The 19497-nt window shown below is 36.5% G+C and overlaps 1 protein-coding gene across 2 annotated transcripts in view; it reads left to right on the top strand.

The window, feature by feature from the left end:
- The window catches only part of RIMKLB (ribosomal modification protein rimK like family member B), a 156166-nt gene extending 141506 nt beyond the window's left edge, over positions 1–14660 (top strand). For both annotated transcript variants that reach the window (XM_044915455.1, XM_021690408.2), the window contains exons 3-6: positions 48–278; positions 3116–3202; positions 5102–5305; positions 13458–14660. In XM_044915455.1, the coding sequence (XP_044771390.1) occupies positions 48–278; positions 3116–3202; positions 5102–5305; positions 13458–13921 (986 nt within the window). In that variant the 3' untranslated portion in view covers positions 13922–14660. The remainder of the gene's footprint in view (positions 1–47; positions 279–3115; positions 3203–5101; positions 5306–13457) is intronic.
- The last annotated feature ends 4837 nt before the right edge of the window (positions 14661–19497 follow it).

The raw sequence follows: 19497 nt of genomic DNA, 5'->3' as shown, positions 1-19497 counted from the left end.
GGTATATTCCCTTTTAATGGTTTTGGCTTCATTCCTATATATTTCAGGTCTACGGATCAATGGAGAACTAATTACTGCCTATCCCCAAGTGGTGGTAGTGAGAGTACCAACCCCTTGGGTGCAAAGTGATAGTGACATCACTGTTCTGCGCCATTTAGAGAAGATGGGATGCCGGTTGATGAACCGACCTCAAGCCATCCTGAACTGTGTTAATAAGTTTTGGACTTTTCAAGAGTTGGCTGGCCATGGTGTTCCTCTGCCAGATACTTTCTCTTATGGTAAGTTCACTAATAAGAATTTATAGCCTAAGTTTTACAGCACTTATAGTTTTGAAAGCCATACTGAATTAATAGGGCTATGTGATACATGAAGGAACTTTTTATAGAAATAACTTTCAGTTTTGGGGCGCCTGGGTGGCGTAGTCGTTAAGCGTCTGCCTTTGACTCACGTCATGATCCCAGGGTCCTGGGATCGAGCCCGACGTTGGGCTCCCTGCTCGGCGGGAAGCCTGCTTCTCCCTCTCCCACTCCCCCTGCTTGTGTTCCCTCTCTTGCTGTGTCCCTCTCTGTCAAATAAATAAAATCTTAAAAAAAAAAAAAACTTTCAGTTTTAACAAACTAGGCACGAGAATTATAAATCTGTGTTAAGATTTAATTCCATGATACTGGTAGAGTAGATTTAGCAAACTTTTAATAAAGGGCCAAATAGTAAATATTTTGCACTTTCTGGGTCATCAGTCCTCTCTTGTGACCCTCAGTAATGCTGTTGTAGTGTGAAAGCTGCCATAGGCCACACTTAAATGAGTATGGCAGTGTTCCAATAAAACTTTATTATAAAAAAAGACACTGGACCAAATCTGTCTTAAAAGCCTTAGTTTGCCAATGACATGGTAAAAGGTAATACAGTTTGATGACATCTCTGTTTAATGTCTGATTATCCTTACCAGCATTTTCATGGTAATTCTTAATAAATTTTTCATATTTTTTAAGAAAATGACACTATCCTAGGTATACTTGAAAACCATTGCTTCCAAAACTATCTATGGTAAAGGTAAAGGATCATTTTTTTTTAAAAGACCAACATGCTGTGGATCAGTACTCTTATAAAATATGATAAAAATGTCTGAGCAATGCAAGATTGCTATAAAAGCTTTCAGTGCTACTCTTTTTATATTTATCGGGTCACATATCAGTATCAGAGAAGTTGCAAACAGGCACAGGTTACCGGACAACGCTTTTGAGTAGCACTGTCGTAAGTAATATTGTGTTAGTATATTTCCTGCCTGTCCAGTTCTTTTGTTTGGAAAGGATCAAACTTACTATAAATCATTACAATTTTCCATAAAGACAATTCCTCAAATAAATGTTCAGTAGTGTTTTTGGAGAGTTAATGAGGCTTTTTTTTAATATATATATAAACGATTTATTTATTTATGAGAGAGAGACAGAACGCACACACACACGCATGTGTGGGGAGGATTAGAGGGAAAGGGACAAGCAAACTCTGCACTGAGTGTGGAGCCCGTAACAGGGCTCAAGTCTCATGACCCTGAGATCATGACCTGAGCCAAAGTGAAGAGTCGGAAGTTTAACTGACTGAGTCACTCAGGTGCCCCAACCTAAATTTTTTTTTTTTTTAAGATTCTATTTATTTATTTGACAGAGACACAGCAAGAGAGGGAACACAAGCAGGGGGAGTGGGAGAGGGAGAAGCGAGGCAGGCTTCCTGCTGAGCAGGGAGCCCAATGCAGGGCTTGATCCCAGGACCCTGGAATCATGACCTGAGCTGAAGGCAGATGCTTAACGACTGAGTCACCCAGGCGCCCCCCAACTTAAAAGGAGCTCCCCAAGTCTGTATGGCATGTGTGGATACAGTTGCTGTTTTTAGCAATTGCATAAGAAGAGACCGTATGTTTGAGAATTCTGTCAGATGCTTTTGGGATATTCTAGCTTATATTATGGGTCTACACTTTGGATTTCAAGAGAGTGGAAAGGAGAAAAGAGTTAAACAAATTAACACATGTTACCTGTACTCTCATGTTGAAGGTTTAAAATTAGGGGACTGAATCATCTTAATTTCTCTAAGCTGTAAATGTATGATACTGCATTTGATTAACAAACTTTTTCCTGGCTTAATTTTTTTTATCACCATGCTGATTTTTTACACTTTTGTAAATGTAAGTTCATTTTTGCTCTAATCTTATTACTGTATCATTTGTTCTTAGGCAGTAAAAACAGGAAAGAATAAAACTTAACTCATGGGTACTAGGTGGCTCAGTGTAGAAAGAACTCTGATTAATAATGAAGATAAGAAAAATTAATTTGTATGTTTCGTGAGAGGGAGAGAACACACGTGGCATCAACCTTGGATGAGTCTTCTAAACAGACTCATTCTTCCTTTTCTTATTCTAAACAGGGCAATAAGTACACTGAAGTAGATCTTGATGCTTCTGTTATTTTGTGTAGCAGAGGAATAAGGGATAAAAATATAAAATATCGTATAGAATTAGGAAACTGAGCTGAAAGATACTTAATTTCTTTAAGTTAGATACTAGAATATTTGTAGTTTAAGATAGCTTTCATCCATTTTAACAGGGGTTGTTTCAAACTGGTATTTAACTGTACTTAACAGCTTTTTAAAGTAGGCTCCATGCTGCGCATGGGGCTTGAACTCATGACCGTGAGATCATGAGATCAAGACCTGACCTGAGATTAAGGGTCGGTTCTTAACCGCCTGAGCCACCCAGGCACCCTTCAACCTTTTTTTTTTTTTTTTTTTTATAAAGATATTGTTCATTTATTACTGTGTGTGAGAAGAGGACATGAGCAGCGGGGAGAGGGAGAAGCAGACTCCCAACTGAGCAGGTAGCCCCATGTGGGGCTTGATCCCAGGGCCCCAGGATCCTGTCCTGAGCTGAAGGTAGATGCTCAGCTGACTGAACCATCCGGGTGCTACAGGCACCCCTCGACTTTTAATTACTTTCTTTAAGAAAAACAAAATTTAGCCACCAGGTTCTTAACCTTCTACCTCCTCTGTGTTGCTGACTTTAGTATAGATAAAATTTACCACATAACACTTATGTTACTGTTTTTAATTTCTTTTTTGCTCAAACCAGGCGGTCATGAAAATTTTGCTAAAATGATTGATGAAGCAGAAGTACTGGAGTTTCCAATGGTAGTGAAGAATACTCGAGGTCATAGAGGTGTGTACGAATTGTTACTATGGTACATCATTTTGAGATTACTCTTGAGAATTAATAAGGGTGATTATACAAAATAAATTTTTCTTAATCTGATCATTGCTATTATTTTCTTTGTATTTCCTTATGGTTATTGACTAGACAGTAGTCTTAACAATTGAAATGAATAGCTTTTGAAAGGACTTTGGGAGAATAGAAGGAAATTGTTGGTACATGGTACTTCAAACTTATGGAAGTCTACTGTGAGTTGTTCACTTTGGCTAGAAGCTATTTCTTTTTTTTTTAAGATTTTTTATTTATTCATTTGCGACACAGAGATAGAGAGGGGCAGAGGGAGAGGGAGAAGCAGGCTCCCTGCTGAGCCAGGAGCCCGATGTGGGGCTCGATTCGAGGACCCTGGGATCATGTCCCAAGCCGAAGGCAGACGCTTAACCATCTGAGCCACCCAGGTGCCCCTAGAAGCTATTTCTGTTCATTTAGTGGTTGTCCTGGAGATTTTAAGATGCATATTTAATTTAGACCAACCTTCAAATTATATCTTTTTTTTTTTTTTAAAGATTTTATTTATTTATTTGAGAGAGAGAATGAGAGACAGAGAGCACGAGAGGGGAGAGGGTCAGAGGGAGAAGCAGACTCCCTGCTGAGCAGGGAGCCCGATGGGGGACTCGATCCCGGGACTCCAGGATCATGACCTGAGCCGAAGGCAGTCGCCTAACCAACTGAGCCACCCAGGCGCCCCAAATTATATCTTTATCTTTCTCTTTAACAATGCAAGGACCTTGGATCACTAACTCCAGTGATCCCTGTCCCAATTTATATAGTTTGAAGACTTAAATATATAAAGCAAAGCTATGAAGCTATAGAATAGTAAGGATTTCATTTTCAAAATTTTCATGGATCCAGGTACTTCATAAAGCTTGATGCCTTGACAGAGATAGTTGGATCAGGGTTCAGCTGGGGCTGTCGAATGTATTGTTTATCATTAGGTCTCCAGTATGGCAGCCAAGAAGTCTTAGGGCTCCACAGAGAGGCTCCGGTGAACACAGAAGCGACATGATCTTTTATGAATTAGCCTCAGAAGTCATACAGAAAAGCTTCTGCTGTGTTCCATTGTTCGAAGCAATCACAGCCCCTCCTTGATTCAAAGGGAAGGGACAAAGATTCCCCCTCTTCTCAGTGGGAAGAATGTCAAAGGATTTGTACCCATTTTATTTTACTGTCTTTAAAGGATTTTATTTATTTATTTATTTATTTATTTATTTATTTGAGAGAGAGATCGATCACAGGCGGGCATTGGGGCAGAGGGAGAGGGAGAAAGTCTCCCTTTGAGCAGGGAGCCTGATGCAGGCTGGATCCTAGGACTCCAGGATCATGACCTGTGCTGAAGGTAGATGCTTAACCGACTTAGCCACCCAGGTGCCCCATACCCATGCTTTAAAAACAACCACTTGTTTTATCATAGAAATTGACAAATACAGTAATTGAATTGTCTAGTGAACTCAGAAATAAAACTAGGTATGTAGTAACATGCTATTTTATTCTATGCAAGTGTTATATATATTGTATATTAATATGTAGGACTTGTTTTTACTCAGAAGGAAATGTTTTGCTAATAAATGAGGCTGGCATTATTGGCTCACCTGGAGGAGTACAAATCTTAGACCCCTACTTCATGACATATACCGAAATAAATTCTAGATTAATGTAGGAATTAAGGGAGTGGTAGGAGAGTATTAACTTTATACACATTTTTGCATTGTTTACTCATTACCATAACTGTTACTTTGGTTAAAAAGTAATAGATCCTGAAAGAGCAGGTTGAGACCCAAGAAGATGCAGGTGATACATATCAACTGCTCAGAGTTTGACTTACATATATTTTGTATTCTTTTTCAACCACAGGCAAAGCGGTTTTCTTGGCTCGAGATAAGCACCATTTGGCTGATCTAAGCCATCTTATTCGCCATGAAGCTCCATACCTGTTCCAGAAGTATATTAAGGAATCTCATGGACGGGATGTGCGTGTCATTGTTGTGGGAGGCCGTGTGGTTGGCACCATGTTACGTTGTTCAACAGATGGAAGGATGCAGAGCAACTGCTCACTAGGTAAAAACAATGCAGGTGTCTTTCTAGTATATATAATATTATAGCTTGTCCAGTGAGTACTCATATATAACTACAGGTCTTTTTACTTAGCAAGTTGAAAAACATTATCTTTCACTTGTAACTATGATCAATAGACTTATAATGAATATAATGTACTTTTGAGTTGTTTTTTCTAGTAATAAAATTGGATTTCTCTGAAACATAAATTTGCTTTTACCCATGCTCAATTTGTAACCCAATTCACACTTGTATGAAATGTCTGACCAGAGTTAAAAATTCCATCTTTGGCGATAATACTTATTTTGTGTGTAATTGGAGTTCACTCAAGCTGGGTCCTAACCCGTTTTACCCATTGGTCCAAACAAGATTACTGCTTTTGATTTACTTTAATGTGTATTTTTTGATCTCTTATTGTTGAAGTGCCTTAGAGTTTTTTCTTTTCTGTGTATTTCATCTTAGTCATCTGATCTGGTTGTGGCTCTAAATACTATCTGTGTTGTTATTTTCAAATTTATATCTCTACCTTAGGCTTTCTTCCTGAACTCCAAGTACATATAAATAACTGTCTACTCAGTATCTACCAGTAGTTGTCTAACAGACATTTTAATCCTGTCCAAAAGTGAACTCCTGATAAAACTCCCCCTCCCAGTGTATTTTACCCCCCGTTCTCCTTATCATTTAATGGCAACTCTGTCTCTCCAATTTAGACCAAAATACTTAGTCATTGAGTCTTACACCACATATAAAAACTGTCAGATTTGGATACATTTTGAGAGTAGAAATAAAGAAATCAGAATCTGACAGTTTCTCATTATCTCTGCCATTAATATTGTCTTACCTTATTTGGATTACTTGTAGTCGCCCCTAATTGGTCCTCTTGCTTCCGTCCTTATTGTCCTACAGTCTGTTTCTAACACAGCAGTGATGTGATAGATCTTTTTAAAATACAAGTCAAATCAAGTCAGGCTTTGTTTAAAATCCTCCAGTAGTTCCTTGCTTCATTCAAAGTACAGTAGTCTGTATTGGTCTTACAGTAGACTAACAGGCCCTGCATGATTTGACCCCTACTTACCTCTGAGATTACAGCCTCAGGGGCAAATCTCAGAAACATAATGTTGAGAGAAGAAATGAAAGTCACAGAAGAGAATACATATAGTATGATTCCATTTATATAAAATTTAAATATACGCAAAAATCAATAATAGTTTGCTGGGAATATAAATTTATGTAGTAAACTGTAAAAAACTATTGATAAATGTGAAATTCAGCATAGTGCATAGAATAGGAGCACAGGGAATTTAAAAGCTAATAGTGATATAAAGCCTCTTTTGTACTCTTGAAAAATAATTTCTGCCTCCTGGCATTAGTTCTTCGTATCCCATTTTACATTTTCCATCCCGTCATATTATGCTTATTAGCTGCTGCAGAGTTGAATAGCATTTTTTCATTTCTGGAACACCTTTACCTTCTTACTTTTCTACTGTGAGATTTAATTAACAATTACTTTTTATACTTTAAGCAAAGAAACTAAAAAGGTAAGTTAATTTTATATTAAGAAGTGATACTTTTTAAATTTTGAAGTATGAGGCTTACAGGAAAGTATGAAGGATAATATAATTGTTTGTAACCATTACCTGGCTTGAGAAATAAGTTAATTACATTCTCTGTTTACTCCCCTCCCTGGTCATTTCTCCCTCTTCTCCCCAAGTTCTGAACTTGATGTTTCTTTTTACCTTAAAAGTACTTTCAGTTCTTCTGTCTTCCTAAACAAGGTATTGTTTTGTGTGTCATAAAACTTTATATAAATGATTTATAACTTTCTTTTTTTTTTCAGTTGGCATCATTTTTGAGACTCATCGATGTCAACATTGTAGCAGTAGTTGATTAATTTTCCCTGCTGCATAAATTTACCTGTTGACTGCTTCCAATTTGGGCCTTTTACAAGCGGTGTTGCTATGAAAATTTTTTTGTGTCTTTAGATACAGGGCCAATTGTGTTTGTAGGTTAGCCCATTCACTCAGAAGTGGATTTCTGTATCCTAGTGAATTATACAACTTCACCTTTACTAGATATTACCAAATGAGTGTCCAAAGTTATTATATAATGTTTCTTTCTTGTAGTACCCACCTTCTTACCTACTTGTGATATTGATAGACTTTAAACATTTTGTCAGACTGGTGTGACATTATATCATGTTACTTTAATTTGTACCTCAGACCCTCTTCATCTATCTTCTGTGAATTGCCTGTTGAGGTCCTTTGCCTCCTTTTTTATTGGAATTTTTTTTTTCTTTTTTTTTTAACATGACTTGAAAAAGAGTCCTGTATATAATCTGATTTCAAATCCTTCATTTACATGAATTGTAAATGCAGTTTTCATCCCAGCTTATGATACCTCATCTTTTTTTTTTCTCCAAAGATTTTATTTATTTATTTGAGAGAGAGAGAGAGGAGAGGCAGAGGGAAAGGGAGACACATACTCTCCCTGCTGAGCAGGGAGCCCGAAGTGGGGCTCCATCCCAGGACCCTGAGAGCATGACCTGAGCTGAAAGCAGCTGCTTAACCGACTGAGCCACCCAGTCTCCCTCATCTTCTTGGTTTATATATTTTAATGAACAGAAGTTTTCAGTTTTAGTGTCAAGCATATTCATGGTTTTCTTTACATTTTTTATTTTTTATTGAAGGAATTCTTTTTCACCCTGTGGTTGTGTTCTACTCTTGTATATAGTCCTCTAAAAGTTTTTGAAGTTTCACTTACCGTGTTTAGGTTGTTAAGCTACCTGAAATTGATTTTGTTGTTCAGTGTAAGATAGGGATTCCATTTTCTTTTTTCCAAATGAGTAACAACTGGTTTTCCCAGCACTATTTATTGAATAGCCTGTTCATTACTGATTTGTAATGCTACTTTCCTTCTGTTTCAGGGTCCTCTGGTCTGTTTTATATACTCTTCATTCCCTATATGATTATCAATCTTAAGTCCTCTAGTATTATGCCTAAATATCTGATAGAGCAAGAGCACCTCTACCTTATTCTTCAAAATTGAATGCCCTCATTATACTATCCCCAGGGATGCCCCCCCTTTTTTGGTAATCCAGATATTTATTTTTCTATCTTTATTGAGATATAATTGGCATATAACATTGTGTAGTTTGAAATGTACAACATAGTGATTTTATATATCTATATATTGCAAAATGATTACCCCAATAAGATTAGTTAACGCATCCATTGCTTCATTTATTACTGGAGTGTGTGTGTGGTGAGAACTTTAAAAAAATCTAGTCTTGGGACATGTGGATGGCTCAGTCGGTTAAGTGTCTGATTCTTGATTTTGGCTCAGGTCAGGATCTCAGGGTTGTGAGATCAAGCCGGTGTTGTGGGGCTCTGTGCTCAGCAGGGAGTCTGCTTCTCTCACTCTCTTTGAAATAAAAATAAATCTTAAAAAAAAAAAACAAAAAAACCTCTCGGCAACTTTCAAATATGTAATATAGTATTGTTAACAATAGTCATCAGTCTATACATTATATCCCCAGAAGTTAGTCATCTTATAACTGGCAGCTCATACCCATTGACCACCTTCACCCATTTCCCCTGCCTCCTCCCCCCTACCCCCCTCTGGCAACCACCAATCTGTTCTCTCTGAGCTTTTTTTTTTTTAATTCCACATATAATCATACAGTATTTGCCTTTCTGTGACTTATTTCACTTAGTATAATGCCCTCAATATATATCCATGCTACAAATGGTAGGATTTCTTTTTTTTTTTTTTTTATGGCTAAAAAATATTGCTTTGTGTGTGTAATCTCACATTTTAAAAATACTTATCATTGCAGTGTAGTGGACATACTAGTTTCAGGTGTACAACACAGTGATTTGATAATTCTGTGAATTACTTGATGTTCACTACAACAAGCATAGTAGTCACCGTATAACATTATTGCAGTGTTACTGACTATATTCCCTTCATCTATACCTTTCATCTCTATGACCTATTTATTCATTTAGTTTTTAAAAAGATTTACACATGCTTGCAGGGGAGGGCGGGTGGGGAAGAGGAAGGGAGGAAGGGAGAGCCCCAGGGCAGCGCTCAATCTCATGAACCCGAGATCACCACCTGAGCGGAAACCAGTCAGGTGCTTAAGGACTGCACCACCCAGGCACCCCCATGACTTCTTTATTTTATAACTGGAAGTTTGTACCTCTTAATCCCTTTCACCTATTTTACCCATCTCCCCTACCCCCTCCCCTCTGGCAGCAAGTTGTTCAGAGGCCTTTTTTATATGAATATTCTCTTAAATTCAGTATTTACAGTCAAGGTAACTATATCTCTTCAGTTCTGGTACTGTAGTAAGTGCTTAATGACTATTAACTTCTTTAGATATTGCTAGGTATTGTTAGTATTCCCATTTTAGAGATGAGGAAGGCCCAGAACAGTTAAGTAACTTGCTCAAGATACAGATCTAATAATCGTGGAGCCAGGATGCAAATGTATTATTTGGCTGCAGAGTTGTCCTCTTAACCACTCTTTGAATATGTTGATTTCCAAAATTGGAAAAATTACATGGAAGCTATGCAGATACCATTTAGATTTTCAAGGAAATGACATGAAAATAGCCTTTTTAAAAAACTGTTAAGCTATGTGCCTCTGTACTCTTCTTAATGTTTATTAACTATATTATGATCTCAGTTATGTGAAATTACCTAGACACATCTGATGGATAGTTAATTAAAGGTTAGATAATTATGGTTAGTACTGGAAATCAGCTTTCAAGCTATTTTTGCAGAGACTTTTGGTTTTTCCATAATGAATAGGTTTTGGTCGACTTTAAAATATTTTAAATTTTATAAAATCATTTAAATGTCACCCTTTTCATCCCCCCCCATTTTCCTTACCTCTTCTACTCTCCTTTCCCCTACTATATATACATCAGTCCCTTTATTGATTTGCACTTATTTTCAGTTTTTCGCCACTGTGAGCATGTTACTTTAAATACATATCTTTGTGAATAATGCTTTTACATACTGGTACTTTTGTGTTGAGGAGTCTCAAGATTGGTATTGCTGGGTCAAAATATTTTTAATTTTTATAGATGTGGCCAGAGTAATTTACCAGAAGGCTATCAGTGTATTTTTACGTCTGACATATTAAAATACCCTTTTTTCATCTCCGCCTCACAAGCACTGTTACTTTTTTTATCTTAAGTTTTTGCCCATCTAATGGGAGTCAAAATGCTATCTCACTGTTAACTTTAATTTTATTTCCCTGTTAATGATGGGAGTATCTTTTCATAGCTTATTGGTAATTTACATATACTTGTATATGAATTGCTTTTTATTATATTTGTCATCTTTTTTGTTTAACATTTCTGACCGATAACCACTAAATATCGGCTATAGAGCCCTCCTCCTCTAATCTCAATTGAATAGCCCAAAATGCCACCATTCAGTTTCTAAATTCTCCCCTGTTGAGAACACCGCTTTAGAACCTCTCAGTGTTAAGTAATGATTCTAAGTATCTAAGTTTCTGATTTTCTTTTCTTTTAAGATTTTATTTATTTATTTGACAGACACAGCAAGAGAGGGAACACAAGCAGGGGGAGTGGGAGAGGGGGAAGCAGGCTTCCCACGGAGCAGGGAGCCCAGTGCGGGGCTCGATCCCAGAACCCTGGGATCGTGACCTGAGCCGAAGGCAGACGCGTAATGACTGAGCCACCCAGGTGCTCCTAAGTTTCTGATTTTCATTGAAATAGATTTAATTTGCTATTTAGAATACTTAAGTAACTCTGTTCTACTAGAGTTTTTAAGTAGGAATGATTATCTAATTTTATCCAGTGTCTTTGGAATCCTTGTATTGATAAGATCATTAGTGTGTTTTCCACCTTTAATTTCTTTATGTGTAATGAATTATGTTGATAAATTTTAGATTTAAAACAGTTTTTGAACTACCCTTGCATTTCTAGAATAAACCTTCTTTAAATAGGTATTAGCATACTTGTAAATTGGGATTCCTTTAGTATTTCATGTAAAATAGTTACATCTATTTTAATAATTAAAGATTGGTCTATAATGTTACTTTTTAAAATGACTTGATCAAGGTTATGTAACATTGGTTTTTATTCAGTGTATTGGGAAATTTTCAGTCTTTTCCTAGGGCATTCTACAGGTAAAGTTAACATCGGAATAAAGGATAGCTAAAGAAAACTCCACTTTGAAACCATCCTGTCCTGATTCTTTTTGTAGAAGTAGCTCTTTTATCACCTTTCCAGTCTCTTCTGTAATAATAGTTGGCCTGTTTAATACAGTTTCCTTCTTCTTGGATGAATGATGATTTCTCGTTTGTTTAGAAATCAGCCATTTGTGGGGCGCCTGGGTGGCTCAGTTTTTACGTATCTGCCTTCAGCTCAGGTCATGATCCTGGGGTCCTAGGATCGAGTCCCACATCGGTCTCCCTGCTCGGCCGGGAGCCTGCTTCTCCCTCTCCCACTCCCCCTGCTTTTGTTCCTGCTCTCACGGTCTCTCTCTCTGTCAAATAAGTAAAATCTTAAAAAAAAAATAAATCAGCCATTTGTTTTAGGTTTCAGGCAGGCCTCAGTCTTCAGTTTCATGAGATGATTGCTTATGTTTATTTGAATCTCTTCTTTTGTCTGCAGTTCTTTCTTTGATATCATTCATAATTTTGTCAAAGTAGCACTTGGATTTTTTTTCTCTATTTTTTCTTTTCTAGTCATTCAACTTTTTTTCTTTATTAAGTCTCTCTTCTTAATTTCTTCTAGTTTCTTCTTAGTTTCTTTTTTTTAGAGTACTTAATTTCTTTCTAATTTCAAAATAAGTTTTAGTATGAAGTGTTTTTACAGATGGTATTTATTTTCCTTTAATTTAGGGGATCAGTTTCTAAGTCCTTAATAACCTTTTGGTTACTTAAATCATTAATTCCTAATTTCTAATCTTCTTGGGTTATTGTCAGGGAATGTTGCCTGTAAAAAGTGTTTTAAAAGTGTTTATAATTTGTTGGGACACCTCCGCTCTGTCGGCTGAGCGTCTGACTCTTGATTTCGGCTCAGGTCATGATCTCAGGGTTTTGAGATCCCACGCTGAGCTGAGCTTGGAGCCTACTTGGGATTCATTCTCTTCCTCCATCTGTCCCAACCCCCCACTTACATGCTCTCTCTTTCTCTCTCTTTTTTTTTTTTTTTTTTTAAAGATTTTATTTATTTATTCATGAGAGAGAGAGAGAAGCAGGCTCCCAAGGAGCAGGGAGCCCGATGCGGGACTCGATCCCAGGACCTTGGGATCATGACCTGAGCCGAAGGCAGACGCTTAATCATCTGAGCCACCCAGGCGCCCTTTGTTTGGTTTGGGCAAACACATGATTGTTTATTGTCGGTAAAGGAAAAATGGGTATGTGGGTATATACTATATTCAAGAGGTATAAAGCTATGGAGTGAAGTTTGTTTTTGCCTTTGTCCCTTATCTCTTTGCCCATCCCTTTAGTTTTCAGAAATTTTTTTGTTTGGTACAGTATATAGATAAACTTCGTCTTTCATACCAATCTGACCAGTTTCCACCTTTTCCATGGGAAATTTCAGTTTGTCTTTAGTGTAATTGCCAATACAATTCATGTTATTCCTTTATTCCAGTTTTATTTTGTGTTTGCTGTTTTGTAAGGTACCATTAATTCCATTTCCACCCCGGTTCCCAAACTCAGTCAATCTGGATGCTCATCCGCAGTTTTACATTCCATTAGTGGTTAATTTTTTCTTCCCATATGCTTAAATCAGACACTATTTCCTCCTATTATTTGAGAAGGTAACAGTTTTCCCTGATACTCTCCGTTTTCTACTCTCCTCTGCCTTCATAGAAATATGAGGTCTTAAGAATATCACCTTGATCCATATTATTGCAAGTAAAATAAGTTTCTGTGAAAGTTTATGCCATCTTCAGAAAAAGCATATTGAAAAAATACTAAGTTATTTCTTTGAATTGGACAGGGATTCTCTAATGAAGGAAACAGATTTCGGAAGTCACAGTTTTACACTAGAATGGCACATTTGTTATCACTGCTAATTTAAAAGACAATCAGCATTAGAGGCAAGCTTTAGTTTTACTCTAAAAATGTATCATTTTGGTAACTTACGTTGTTTCTTTTTTGCCAGGTGGTGTGGGGATGATGTGCTCCTTGAGTGAACAAGGGAAGCAGCTAGCTATCCAGGTGTCTAATATCCTGGGGATGGATGTGTGTGGCATTGACCTATTGATGAAAGATGACGGCTCCTTCTGTGTCTGCGAGGCCAATGCAAATGTAGGTTTCATCGCCTTTGATAAGGCTTGTAATCTAGATGTAGCTGGTATCATAGCGGACTATGCCGCCTCCCTCCTGCCCTCTGGCCGGCTCACCCGGCGTATGTCCCTGCTCTCCGTGGTGTCCACGGCCAGTGAGACTAGTGAGCCGGAGCTGGGTCCCCCAGCCAGCACTGCTGTCGACAACATGAGCGCAAGTTCCAGCTCTGTTGACAGCGACCCTGAAAGCACGGAGCGAGAGCTACTCACCAAGCTCCCAGGGGGCCTATTCAACATGAACCAGCTGATAGCCAATGAAATCAAACTCCTGGTGGAGTGACTCCACCGGTAAATAATTAACCAACAAAACCCTTGTAAAACTCACTTTCTTTTTCTTCTTTTTTTTCTTTCTTTCTTTCTTTTTTTTTTAAACCAACTTGCAATGCTGTTCATGGAAGGGTACTCAGGAAGATGAGAGAAAATTGAGTAGAATTAGGAGAGAAGAAAGGGGAGATAGACTCGACCTCTGCTATTAAGAGGTTACTGACTTTCATTTACAGATACTACAGATAGAATGGCAGAAGAGGTGAGATACAGAAAAACGTCAGGCTCTTCTGTAACCCTTTAAAATTACTCAATGTGTATGCTCTCAGGTCATGAAGAACACACAGCTTTTTCTTCATGGCCCCTTGCTTTTGCTTTTGTACAGTTGCTACAAATTTTGTCGTAGCGTTACTTCACATTGCATTGCAAAGATTTGTAATGAGAGGAAAACATCTACCTAAATTATAGGAATTTTTACATACAAATCTGAAAATTCTGCCTTTACCATATTAACTAGCAACTTTATGTTCATAGTTTATTAAGTCTTGAGGAACTCTTTTACTGGGATTTATTATTTCTGTTTTTTGGTTTTCCTTTAATTTGGGTGGGAGGGCAACATTAATATGACCCAATAAAGGTTTCTTAATGACAGAATTGGCATTTTCGTATGATGAAAGGGAAGTGAACAGTATTGCAATGTCTGGTACACAAAATGACATTTACTCCAATGTAGATAAAATTACACTAGTTTAAAATATGTGCATTGACTTGTATATGTTAGTGTTTTAATCTTTTTTGAAAGATACATGCTCTGTTAATGTTGCAATTTTTTTTTAATACATGCTAGTCTAACATTCCCTGATCTATGCCTGCATCTTTAATTTTAACAATGGCCAAAGTGAAGAAAGTGCTACCTTTTTGTTAACAAGACACTGACTTGAAACATGTGCATTTAAAGCCTTTTCCTTTTTCCTTTTTTCTTTTGGTGGTTGGGCATTTAAAGTATAAGGACAAGGGAAAATATTTTTGGGGGGCAAATCAAGGGCCTATAAGTTCTTAAGTATAAAGCTGAAGTGATTTTATAATACCAGCATTATATATTTGCATTTTTCACATTTTAGGAGGGAGTATATATATGTGTGTGTGTGCACGCATGCATGTGTATGTGTTTTGCTTTTTGTTTACACCAACCAATCAAAAAGGATAGATTCTAGAAAATGGAGCATGATGGGGAAACACAGTTTTTACTTTAAATAACAGAAATAACTACACTGGGGTAGAGGTACTCACTAAAGACTTAAAGAGAATAGATGCTTCTAAGGCCTTTTAATGTATATGTATGTTGTTTGGTTTTTTCCTTTGGTTCTAGACTGTTCAGTGTATGATTTATTTAAGGCTACATGCTTTTCTATGCTTCTGGCTGTGCATTTTCTCCTATTACACATAGGTTTTAGCGTGGGGTGGACTGGACATTTTTGTCTGGAGACTTATTTTGCAGTATTAAGTCTCTTATAGCCCAACTCTGAAGCCTTCAATACTGTCCACTCTTTATATTCCTTTATTTTCTGAATTTATAAAAGCCCCAAAATGGCATATAACACGAGCCTTTAAAACATGGGTAAATCTATTTGAATAATGGGTTTGGAAGGTGTGTTAAGAAATGGAGATGCTCCAGAACTCAACGTAATTTTTTTAAACAGCAAGTTCCATCTCACTACAATCCTCTGAAGCTTTTACCTGAGTCCTTTCTTGCCTCTCCAGTGCTTTTTTTCCTTCAGATGGACCTTAAACATAATTTCTCGGACACTACTAGAGAGACTTCAAGGCAATAATAAAAGATCAGTATTAACCAGCTCTAACAGAGGTTTGATCATGCTTGTACAGTTTTTTCCCCCATTTTAAAAAGGAATGTAATAAAATTTGTTGTTTTCCATAGAATTAAATAATATTGAAATTGAGTGAAAGGTTGATTGTTGGCAAATAGAATAGTACCTCTGATCTGTGCAGTGTCTCATTTCAACTCAGAAAAAAGATGATAATAAGAGGAATTTTTAATTTATTTTAAGATATTCTAATCTCATATAAAAGAATTTGCATAGGGTTATTGTGGGCCTTACATATGTCTATAAGTACCTCTGACTCATTAACAGAAAGAAGTACTTGGTGGTACTTTCACTGAATGACCATAGGAGGATGCATATTTGGGATAGAGAAATAAATGAGGGAGAAAGAAGTACTTAATTAAGTTATTCATATGATTGTGTAGAGAGCATCTGGTTGTCACATAAATTATGATACATTAAATACTTACATATCACATGTATATAGATTTATGAATTTTAAAACATAAATAGAACACCCTCTCTACTTGATGAAAAACTCAGGGTTTGTTGTTGGGTGGGATAAGGTGTCAGGAAAAATGTAGATAGCCTTTAAAACTATTTTACCAAACTAACCAAATATAAGAATTATGTGAGATTATTTCACCTTTAGTTTTATTCACTACTGATCAATCTTTTGTGCATTCACACTATATTAAAACATAGCTTTACCAACCTATTTCTGGACTTATACACTCACATGTTAGAATAAAGAGGTTAGGAATGATCATCTTAGCGTTTAAAAACATGAATATCTTCTTGAACTCCCTCAAAAATTAAGGTAAAGAATATGATCAAATCATTCTGGAAGAACCCAGATGAAACACCCCAGATATATAAGTGAAACTTAAATATATTTTCATATTGTTTAATAACTTTTGTATAATCTTCATTGCTATTATGAGAGCTAAAAATGTATTTATCAAATATGTGTAATTCTTACCATGCCCAAATCTGAACTATTGTAAAATTGTGTATTGTTAAAATTGTAATTCTTAATTGTATTTTAAAAGTAATTCTTTCTGATATTGTTTTTATGTTACCTCTGATGAAAACTGGACTACACATACACACACACACCGCCACACACACCCCCATGAACTATTCCATTTAAAATTTTTAATAGTTTTTTCTTTTTTTTGGTGCCTAATAATTGATTGGTCATTTCTGCTGGCTTTTCCTTCACTGAACTTTGAAATCTTTCTGTATATGCTATCAATAAGAAAATATGCTGGAACGTTAGAAAAATCCACCAAGAGACTTGGCTTTCATCAAGCACTTTATCAGACTTTTGAGAAGGTATCGAAGGCATTGAAAGAATTGACTTTAAAAATCATCTCTTTTTCTCAAGAAGAAAACAATGGAAAAACAAATTCTCTTCATTCAGTGAATCCCCAGTTTGGGGTCTGGGGAGCGTAGAGACATTGTGAAATCAAATCTTGTGTTACATTTTTCTCCTGGCTCACTCTTTTTGAGAAGGTTTATGGGCTATATGGCTGGTGAGACACGATCCCCTCCTAAGAAAATGTAGGTGCTCAGACAGGTAACCTCTGCTGCTACTGTTTTTATTTGTTTGTTTGTTTGTTTAATTTCATTTAAAATTTGTTTTTGTTGTACTAGGATATTTTTAAATGTAATATATTGCAGGATTTATAACCAGGTTCACTGCTTTCTTTCTTTCTTTTTTTTTTTCTTAAAAAAAAAAAAAAACAAAGTTTCATTTAAGATACATTTAGGCGCCTTTGAAGCTTGGATTTTGGAATGTTTCAGTAGTGGACAGAAATCTGCTGTTGGAATCTTCTAGTCTTCCAGGTTTAATTTGAAATGTTTTTAGTTTTGTTTTGGATTTTTGTGTGGTATTTTATTTCCTTTATATCAGTGCCCTTTTGCCATGCTGTTTTGGGGTGGCTGCCTAACTCTAGTGAAAATTCTTTCTATATTAACGGAAGTTTGGTGTTTTAAATTCCTTAATGTTTTGCATTTTTTAAAACTGTTTTTAAAGAAATATTCTAACTGCTTGCACTGTTACTGTTCTTTGCCAGCCTTTTCAGGAGCCAAAAAAACAAAAACAAACAAACAAAAAAATACTCAGAGAAAAAACTTTCCTTCTTCCCCCTTCCTGATGATGAGTGAGAAGTATTGAGAACTTTCGGGGTCAGTGCCCTTCTAAACTCCCCTTCCCCCAATAATGCAGCTGTATAATGAATGGTAAATGCAGCGGTTTGGATTCAGGCACAGCCCCAGCCTGCTTGCAGGTAATTTGACTCTCCTTTCTTTCCATCGCAAGGCTAACTTTACTTTCTTTTTAAAAATTTTTCTTTCTTTATGTACTTTAAAGGCAACCATGGGTTTGTAAAAACTCTTGATTAGAAAATAACGCTTAAGTATATCTAACAAATAATTTGATTAAAGAAGAACTTTTGGGGGTAAAGTTTGAATTGGTTGGGATGAACTCAGGACTTTCTTTGGGGATTTACTTTAGCCATTTAGATAACTCCATTCCTTGCATATATGTCTATAATTAAGTATTTCAGAGTGTGACTTTTTTGGCTTTGTTTTTGTTTTGGGTTTGTTTGTTTCTTCCATTGTGCTACTCTGGCTTAAGCTTTTTCAGGGTTTGGTGTTCCGAATACACAGTGAGCTCACAGTATAAAGACATCAATTAGGAGTTGACAGGTATGGAAAACTAGAGTTTTGAAAAGGTAAAATTAGGTTCTAGGTTATATATATGGTAAAAACTCACCATAGTGTTGAGTTGATCTTAGTGCTTCTCTTTCTGTGACGTCATTATAAAGGTGAAAAGGAATGATGAGACAAAGAAAATAGAAAGCATTTCAGTTATTTTAGGAACAGTGTGGTTTCAGAACTAATCATTTTAGCATTTCTAAGACACTAGTTCTAACAAAGAGATAGATGTGAACAGTGTCAGGTTATCATAATGGTTCAAATATTTAAAAAATTACAGGTTTGAGCAGTTTGGAGGGCATTTCTGAAGCACAAATCATTAAGCCCATTAACCAAGGGCTTAGTGGCAGGAATAGGAATGCAACTTGTCCATTTTAATATAGCCTTTCCGTTAATGTAGTTATACCTTTCTCTGTATACCCCAGTCCCTTGCCCTTTCCTCCTTTCTCCTGTCATTCCTAGAGTTTTAGTTCTGATATGAGTTGTTATCATTGGGAAGATAATCCTCTTTCTCTTAGGTAGAACTTTAGTGACAGTGGTCAGGACCTTTTCAAGATAGATTTCTGCACAATTTTATTCTGTGACTTTAGATGTCCTATCTGAAGAGGTTTTAAGTTCACTAGTTAGCTAATAGGATATCGTGGCTTATAATGCATTCTACAGCTGAAGGCATAAAATAAATCATTAACCTGTTTTGTGCTTCAATTCACTTATGTAAGATAGGGCCATTTCTCCCCTAAACGTCTTAAGACAAAATTATGTATGTGTTGAAGTAAAATTTACTAACAGAGGAATCCCAGCTGCCTCCTGAAGGAATTGATGAATAGATACTAAAAAAGGCTTGTACCAGAGAACCTTGTTCTCTTGCTAAGAATGGCCAGCATTAGAATGTGTGGACTATGTGATTGCATGGGACATGGAGAATTTAACAGTCCCCATTCTGCTATCCCCATGAAGATCATGGACTTGTTAAGAATGATCTTGCTTTCAGATTTCACCATATTCAAACTTATTAGCTGGGCCTTAT

This window comes from Neomonachus schauinslandi, chromosome 5 (assembly GCF_002201575.2).
Source record: "Neomonachus schauinslandi chromosome 5, ASM220157v2, whole genome shotgun sequence".
Taxonomy (NCBI): domain Eukaryota; kingdom Metazoa; phylum Chordata; class Mammalia; order Carnivora; family Phocidae; genus Neomonachus; species Neomonachus schauinslandi.
The sequence above is the reverse complement of the archived record's forward strand: the minus strand, read 5'-3'. Positions and strand labels throughout refer to the sequence as shown.